At 49.4% G+C, this 9,346-nt stretch overlaps 1 protein-coding gene across 1 annotated transcript; it reads left to right on the plus strand.

Annotated features, from left to right (window-relative positions):
- The first annotated feature begins 1,510 nt into the window (after positions 1 to 1,510).
- On the plus strand, positions 1,511 to 8,706 carry LOC119394970 (ovochymase-2). The gene is made up of 4 exons (XM_037662265.2): positions 1,511 to 1,878; positions 4,948 to 5,173; positions 5,883 to 6,084; positions 8,305 to 8,706. The coding sequence occupies exons 1-4, from the start codon at positions 1,511 to 1,513 to the stop codon at positions 8,523 to 8,525; spliced, it is 1,017 nt and encodes a 338-aa protein (XP_037518193.1). The 3' UTR covers positions 8,526 to 8,706.
- The last annotated feature ends 640 nt before the right edge of the window (positions 8,707 to 9,346 follow it).

A 9,346-nucleotide genomic window follows, 5' to 3' on the forward strand; every position in this document is an offset into this window, starting at 1 on the left:
CATTATGAAGAGTCTCTTCTCCCCAGATCCCTAGATGGGGGACTTGCTCCGAGTTGGGACGGTCCGATCACGTCACACGCAGCACTATTAAGGGTGCGGCCCACACCCGCCCAGGTCAACATCCTCCAAGAGGGCGTAGCCACTGTACTCTGCCCTTGTGGCATTAAGGGGGTCCTTTCTTGACATGTGAAGGCCGCAGGATGATGGGTCACACACGCGGACATCAAAAGGTCCGCCGCCCCGAGGTACCTCACCACTCACCAGGGGCGTAGGCAGAACTTTTTTTCGGGGGGGGGGGGGGGGGGCTCCTCCTTCATTTGAAGTGGGGGCCGGGCAGGCAGATGTGGTCATGTCACATGTGTCATTTTGGGCTCTGTATGCCATAGCAAAAAAAAAAAAAAATTCGGGGGGGGGGGGGGGAGGGGGCACGGGCCCGGTGTGCCAAAAGTTCCGTTTTCGCCGAACTGTGCTTCACCCGGCGCCCTGCTTCGCTCACGCGGTCGCGTCTCAGTGGTAGTTTCGGCATCGCGTACTGCCGCGTGTGTTTTGCACGCTCGTGAAAGTCGCTCTGACAGAAAGTTCGACAAAATACCGCAGGCATATGATGTTGCCGGATGCCCGAATGGTGCACGCCGCCGCGCAGTAAAGGCAGGCAACATTGGGCACGGCAACAGTGATGTGCGAAATACCGCTTTCAGGCGGGTGATTTGAAGTGCGCTAACGCGATGCGGACCACAAAACGTGATTTTATTTCAAAATAAGCACTTCCTTGGCATAAAAGTAGCACTACGAGGTTTCTGGACCGCTATTTCAAAAATAAATGTCGACTTAATATTTGCCTTTAGTGTCCCTTTAAAGCTTTCAACCCATTACAAAGGGCTCAACCATAATTCTTCATCGTAATCAGCCGCAGCATCAACAAAGTGATATAATGCCTTACAGATGTGTAGCGGGTACCTCGTTTCTCCACAGAATGAAGAATAATGGCATAGTCGGTGGTTCCCTAGTTCACAAAACTTATGATAATTTATGGCATAGTGGATACCTTTCAAGTGTACTTGTAGTAGTTGCCCCAAAGGAGTTCACAACGGGATCTGCAGGAAAGGCCGTTCCTCCAACTTTCGCTGTGACGGTGCTGCGTGGTGATTCTTCGAAATACTCTTTTTGTGGTGAATTTCTCACGCCAAATTCCAACTTGTTCGTTAAAGGTTGACCGCTTAACTTTCCAGTCTAAATGCGCAAGAGTACAAACATTTCTCCATTTATATGTCGTATTTTTTGTTTAAATTGTTGTCAGTATATGTATATATAGTATATGAAAATGCAGCTGCACCATTCTTGGCCGCACCTTTATGGGTGCGTGCCATGGGGAGGATGTAGATGTAGATGTAGATTCTGTACTGCTGGCTCACATCACCATCATCGTTATCGTCGTCGTCGCGTAGTCACGTCATCTCGCGAAACGCGAAAGTCTCGAGAAGAGCGCGTGCTTCGGAACGGTACAGAAGCCATGGCTGCATCTTCGGTGCTCGGATCGCTGCTGCTGCTGCTGCTTGCCTCCTTATTGCCACGGGGCAACCAGTGCTGTCGTACGGAGCACTTCCCAATCCCCAGCCAGTGCGGCTCGGAAGGCGGGATTCCGCCGGGAGGCGCCCACTCTCTGCCTTGGATGGTAACGGTGCGCGTGGAGGCCATGACCGACGTCCAGGACCCGGAGGACCTGCTGCCTTGCCCCAGCGTGTTCCAGGCCGCCAAGGAGGAAGGCTCGTCAGACCGTCACGCCCGAGTGGGCCCAGACTCCTTCTTCGGCCACCTCGCGCGAGTGGCCGTCACCCACAAGATGACCTCGACGTGCGCCGGCGCCGTCGTCACCGCAAGGTACGTACGTGGCCAGCTTCTTTTTCTGGCCCTATTTAGAGGAAGCGTGGCTTTTCACGCTCAATGACCTCGCAATTATTAAGTGCGCGACAACAAAGGAACGTTGATGACTTACATATATATAAAGAGCAGGAGTGCGAATGTCATTGTCACGGTGAGTGAGCTCGTAGTGCATTGCACGGGAGTCCACTCGGGAATTTGTCCACTTCAGCGCACATTTACGATTTAAAGGGACCAGCAACCAATTTTAAATGCGAAGCATTTCTTAGCGACCCTTTGGCACTTTCATCGTTTCTATCTATCTATCTATCTATCTATCTATCTATCTATCTATCTATCTATCTATCTATCTATCTATCTATCTATCTATCTATCTATCTATCTATCTATCTATCTATCTATCTATCTATCTATCTATCTATCTATCTATCTATCTATCTATCTATCTATCTATCTATCTATCTATCTATCTATCTATCTATCTATCTAGCCGCCTACGTCTGGGTGCTTCAGAATTGTGGCGAATTGGGCCTGGGCGAATTGGGACGACACCAGACAACATACGAGCGCTAACTACCAACAAAAGTTTATTGAACATCACATGCGTATATATACCATGCTCACAATCCGTCGCACATGCGCACGCTACTTTCTTAGAAAGTACAACTCTTTATCTGAAAGGTGTACCCAATCTCATGACCACCTCCTTAACCTAGTGTAGACCAAAAGTGGCATGGGAGGGTAAGAGGATTTGACGAATATGATTGTCGGGTCATGACATGAATAATGTGAAAATCCTGTCGCGTACGTCGTCAAACCCTTTCCACTAAACTCATGTGGCACATACCCGTTCGCCACGGGCCGCGGTGTACGGGTATGCGCCACAGGTGATTGACAATTATATCTACCCAGGAATCGGCGAGAACAGACATTGGTAACTTAAATGCGAGAGGGTTAAGAAAAACCAATATCGGCAGCATTGACTTGACGAATGGAAAGAATGAAAATTAGGATCCCAGCAGGAATTGAACCCAAGCATTCTGCGTGGCAATCAGGTATTCTACCACTGTGCCACGCCAGGTCTGGTTTGAAAGTGGTTTGGAGAAATAGCCTACGCAGGCGTAATATCGATGCAACGTCAATTGTTGTTGCGGTGCTTGCTATCTAATTTTACAAGAAAGCAATATGAGCACTACATGATACTCCTACGATACAGGCGTCATATCAGATTAACGTCTATTGTTCCAGTGTTGGCTCCGCTTTTATAGCAGTCCAATAAACATTACATATGTATTCCCATGATTCAGCAAGCTATTTGAAGCATTGCGCGACCCCTGAGGGATACATGAACGAAAGTTACATATGATATTCACGTCACCGCACCGTAAAGTGCACTTCGATCGCCCGCCAGAATGACGGAGTGTCCTCTTCATTTCTTACGAGGCTGGGCGATGGCCTCATGCTGACCGAGGATGATACCAGATTGACTGCTGACAGCCGCTTTGTAGACTGGGCAACGTAGGCCACATACGCCCAGGTTGTCTACGAATACAAGCGCCATCCACTGATGTTGGTCTACGTAGCCCTATCCAGGCCTACCAGCCTCGACTGCCTATGCCTCAGAAACGCGAAGGGTGGCTTCAGTTTCCAACATGTAGCCGGCTCTATCGACTGACACTTTGTCGACGAAATGACCGAGGCATCCACGATTTCCAACAGCTTTACTATACCACATAATTCACTACACATGGACCCCTCGTCATCGCGATCACGACCAGATCCTATAACAAGTCATGACCAGCTGCTGCTGCTCACTGATCACGGTGATGATGACCTTGTTCAAGAACTGTCAAGAACTTCTTCCACACATTTACACGGGTTCGTGAAACGTGCGTGCGTTCTCCATCATACGGGACAAGTTTAAGCACTACATATCAGCTTACCGCTTCTGGTGTTGGTAATACCCACGTCGCCGTTGGCAGCGTTACCCAACCGTAAACAACTGGCTATATAACACATATGCGGCTCTTCAACATATATCTGTGCGTATAAAATTTATACAAATCTATAGCGTCATCTTGTGACGTGTGGCTCAGTAAAAAAAATTACGAAAAAAAAAACAGTCACCTTCCCGCCGCATGCTTCGCATAACATCGACTCCCACGGTACGTGGGATCTGCCGATTTTTTTTTATGGTACCTGTTTTCTTTTGGTGCAGAGGAAATCTTACCAGTGAGTGTGTAATGAACGCCGTAAAACATTCTTTAGCGCGAAAACTCTACTGCGCTGTCTCCCAATGTCATTGATCGCGTCGCAACGACCTTGAGCTGCTGCAGCGCAAGTGGCAGGCATGACGTCAGTCCACGTGATCCACTGCGGAGAGGCGTCACAGCTGCGCTCGCTCGGAGCCTCGCCGCTGCGGTACCACGTGACTAGGCGAAGGTAAATCACCAACAGACGCTCGCTTGCTCTTCTTCGTGCCTTTCCGCTATCCTCAGCGGCCGTCGCGAAGTCAACGGTGTGATTAGGGGGTGTCACGAGCAAACGACGCCGCTGAGTGGGCGAACAAGAAGCTGTTTATCTGCTAACATCTCTCACGGAGAAGAGCACTAGTTGAGGTGGAGAGACGAACCGACGAACACAGCGTAGCGAAGGGAAGAGCGAAACGAGTTAGGGCCACGATTATCACACGCGTGTAACTCCAGAAACGCTCGCTGTATACTCGCGCACAACTGCAACGTCACAACGTAATTCGGACTTCGGGTTGGTTTCACCTTGAGACTGTGTATATTGTATCGTTGTCGAGTTATGTCGAATCATCGCACGCGCTGAACTGGACAGTCCTACCAGTGGACGTTTGCAGAATTTAAGTGATGACGTGATTGGGTAATTTATATATATGGTGATCGACAAGCTTTCCCGCACCGCTGGGGCGAACCTAGGGTCATTCAATACTTTATACTAGTACAAAGGTAGGTGCCCCAATCTATTGTGTTCTTTTGTATTCTCCTTGCGTTCTTCTGTTCTCGATATGCCGGGAGTTCAATGGCGTTCTTGCACGTTGCACAGGCACGTTCTGACGGCGGCACACTGCCTGTTCGCATCGCGCTACAAGCCGACGTACAGCGTCTTCCTGCGCAATGGCAGCTCGGCCGCCCACGGAGCCCACGCCCGCTCCTATGTGAGCGTGCCAGTGTCGGCAGCGCTGTGCCACCCGGGATGTCGGTTCCACGGCACCACCCGGGCCGTCAACGACCTTGCCGTGCTCGTGCTCGCCGAACCCCTCAACGTTCAGGTGCGCCTGTGGAAGCACAGTAAACTGCGCAATTTGAGTGGAGCGGAAACTCTATTAATTCTTCATACAGCTTTCTTCACATGCAAAAAAAAAGTTCTCGAAGCCAACACAGCGCGAGCTCCGCTGCCGTGGCGTGTCTTTATCTTCTTTTCGCACATCCTTTAATAGCACTTAAATTACATGTCCAGTTATTGTAGTGACATACATTTTTTTTATAGTTTCCATTGCACGAAAACAGTGTCCACCTTTTTTTATCTGCCGTTGTGCACCTTTTTCAGTCGCTAGTCGGCGTCTGTGGTGTGCTTCTCTCTTTTGTCCGTGTTTGCACGCCCAGTATTTTTAGCATGAGAACAGTCACGCAACACATCTTTCTTTTTTGAACTCACGAAAATCATGACAAAGTGTGACTACCACCTTTGCTTACTACAGCATCCGTGGTTAAACCAAAACTCTCCCCTGTTGTAGAGGGAGCTTGTAGCATCGCTGCCATTCCGGTGTTGCCACCGCATGTTAGCCATGCAGTTGCTCAAAGGTGGTGGGCGTATTGCGGTGTTGTGCACGTACCTATACAGACTACAAGAATTAGTCTGCCTAATCGGACAATGTAATATGCTATAGGCGTCTGTACCACTAACCCCTAAGGTTTTTACTACGGCCAAGACTTTGTTCCCTCGAAGACGTCTGTTTATCTACCGCTGTGGCTCCTCAGGGCACCGGCGGCGTGAGTGCCCTGTGCCTGCCCTGGCCCGACGTGCCGGTGTACGGCTCGGTGCTGTGGATGGCACGTCACGAAGGCCGCCCCAAGGGAGGCTCGGCCGGCGGAGGAGCGGGCCGCCTGCCCACCGCCCTGACCAGGGAGACCGTGCAGCTCGTCAACTGCTCGCTGCTCCCTCAGGTGGCGCACGACACGGGTGAGCACATATAAAAAGAGGGCTTGCTACAATGATGTTTTAAAAAATTCTGGAGTGGAGGCCCTGCTTTAGCAGTGTAGCACTCTGAATTACGGTTCAGAAAAGCGGAAAACACTTCCTTCCCAGACTCCCCACTACTAGTTCATGTCCCAGGTGGTGGTGCGCCAATAAGAGATCGCTATTTTCGACGAAAGTAATTTATCCGGACGAGTATTGTTGGTAACGCGATCTCTAAAAATTTCAAGATGATGAGGTTTTTAAGATACCAGTAACACCAGGACGCCCGTTGAGTAGTATCTGTCAGGAAAAATTAGCCATATTAAAATAGTAGGGCATGTGAGGAAAACTCTGCTCCTTCTTCGCAGTACGCTGACGTTGTTACGTGCCTTGAGTAAGATGGCGGAGGTCGGGCTTCGCTTTCGCGAAATAATCTCCACTCCAGCATTTTTTTTTAAAAAACGTGCTCGGTCTAATACGACCCTTCATGTGCGTCAGCTGTAACGCGCTATCACATGGCGCTATTGACATATTTCCGAATTACAATTTAGAGCCACACATGAGAATGCAGTGCTCTATATCGGAACAAAGCTATACGCTGCTCAGCTGCTGCGAACGACGTTACACCAGCTTAAAGGGACCGACAACCAATTCTTATGGTACCTGTTAAGCGCTATGGAGAGCTTCCCGGTCAGAGTGTCTAATCAAGGAATGGGGAAGTGGTAAACGCCGTGAAACATTTATATTGTAAATGTTTTGATGCGACAATATGATGTATACACACAGCGCATATGCTGCAAACAGTGGGAGGTGAGCGCGAGAGCCGTTCGTGATTGATAGTGTTTGTGCGCGGCGGTTTGCTGCGCATGCGCCGCGGCTCGACATGTTCCACCAGCTGCCTCGAAGGCAGCTCCGCTTCTCAGCGTGCAGCGCCTTTTACCTCGTAAGCAGCACAGAATAGAACGAGTATGCATAATATACAAACTCTAATTTTGAGAATAATAATAATTCATAATAATTGTTTGGGTTTAACGTCCCAAAACCACGATTTGGTTATGAGAGACGCTGTAGTGAAGGGCTCCGGAAATGTTGACCATCTGGTGTTCTTTAACGTGCGCCTAAGTGCACGGGCCTCGAGCATTTTCGCCTCTAATTTTGAGGACTCATCGTAGTGCGCATGAAAGCATGAGTCTAGGTACGGGAAAGTGAAGGGCTCCATAACCATACAAGTTGACTCCATAATCCAACTTCAAGGCTTTCCCGCTAGGCAGCGCGACATACCGTTTTTTCTTGCGACTTTTAAACGCGATTTAGAAATACGAATCCTACTCAAATGGTTAAAAGGATGATTAAATCTATTACTGTAATTCACGGTCTTTTCATTTCTACCAGGATCTAATCGCACGTTCTGGTCAGTTAAGCATTGCACGCTATAACGAGCGCGACACGTAGACCGGTCGGTGGCGATAGTGTGTGCAAGGTATGAAACACCTGCGTCGTACAAAAATGGTAGCAATATGAAAAAAGGACGCGCGCTCTCCCTCTCGACAAGACGAACTTGGAGAGAGAGAGAGAGCGAGCGAGCGAGAGAGAGAGAGAGAGAAAGCCTACGTAGCAGGTTACGAAACAGGCGCTCCGCAGAACGTCGCTGACCACTTCCAATGCGGAGCTCGCAACGTATCGCCGCGAAGCATGTAACAAGCGAAGAGGACTACGAAGCACTTGCGGACCGCTAGCCGTGGCAAGAAGAGAGATCGTCTAATATGGCAGTGAAGCTGAAGAAGCATGAGAACGCAGTTTAATTTCTTCCAACTTGTCCAATAATTAACCGACTTCTTCGATAAAGCACTCCATAGACGGCACAATTCTTCCAGTGTGTAAACAAATTTTGCTACCAGGTGAGGGGAGGGTGCCCTCTATAGGCATCCTTTACCACAAGTCCCACTGCTAAACTTCAGACGCAGAGCAACACAACGCGTGCACAAACACACTTCTACATAACTTTCTTCAGAATGATGCTTGACACCTATAACTCGAAAAGAAAAATACTGTTTGGACCATTGGACGGAATTGTGTTGCCACCTATAGAATTCACCAACGAAATTCCACGTCATTTGCTTTCTTTCTGTGAGCCAATCACGAGCAGGCAGGGTTACGGTATTTATAATCGAGCAACACTAAACGACACTGCCTGGTTGTATCTCTCTTCTTCCGCGCGTTCAGGCGGGGATCCCTCGAATGAGCTGTGCGCTGTGAGCATCGGCGGCCTGCGCGAAGTGGTCGACCCCGGCACCGCGCTCATGGTGGACACCGTCCAGGGCTGGGTCCTCGTCGGCTTGCTCTCGTGGCTGGACGACGCCCGCGCAGTCTCCAGCGTCGCCGTCTTCACCGACGTGCGCGCCCTCATGGCGTGGCTGCTGGAGACGGTCTTCAAGACCTTCTGACGATTTCGAGCAATACATGCTCCTTATGTGTTTGTTTGTTGAACAATGTGGTGTGCCGTTGCTTTGTATGGCAGCTTTTTCAAGAATGTAATTCGTAGAGGGCGATCCCGTGCTCATTTTGAGCACGCCCGCAGGTGTACTCGGCGCGGCAGATCCCGTGCTCACTATGAGCACGACTGTGTTTCCGCAAAATAAAGAAAACGTACGTCGAAAGTTTGGCCAGTGAGTTGTTTGCACAAAACTTGCCTTGATTAGCTTGCGCCAAAGGTATAGACCGTGCTCAACGTGCAAAACGGGTGTCCCGTTCGCTCATTTGTGCTTGCGATGTTTACGTCAACGTTTAGTGGGAGCGGTCATTGAGCGAGAAATGTTCACGTTTGCCTGCGTGCGAGTGACGCCATGCTTGTCGATTTCATTGGAAACCGTATGGTTACTGTAATATATGCGGCCAATAGAACTACGAACGTTGCTTTATGTAGATATAATATACTGGTATCGATGCTTCGTCTTTCGGGGGCAACTGCGACTTTTACGTAGCCGCCACGATGTCGGAACGTGAACCGCAGCTGCTTCGGTGCTTCTGAATCTTGCTGGCGAGTATATTATTTACTCAGAGTGCGGTGGATTTGAAAAACCAGAGTGAACGGAGTGACGGCGCGATATGCACGTTCATTTCGTCTTCGCGCGATATGCACGTTCATTTCGTCTTCGCGTGAAAAATATAACATATATTTAGTGTGTTTTGGGCATGCTGCGTCCCTTCCTTAGTTAAAGCAAGGGCGACGGAGGCTTCAAATCGCAAACAATTTACTTGAAACCAT

The sequence above is a fragment of the Rhipicephalus sanguineus genome, chromosome 5 (assembly GCF_013339695.2).
Source record: "Rhipicephalus sanguineus isolate Rsan-2018 chromosome 5, BIME_Rsan_1.4, whole genome shotgun sequence".
In the NCBI taxonomy this organism is placed as follows: Eukaryota; Metazoa; Arthropoda; class Arachnida; order Ixodida; family Ixodidae; genus Rhipicephalus; species Rhipicephalus sanguineus.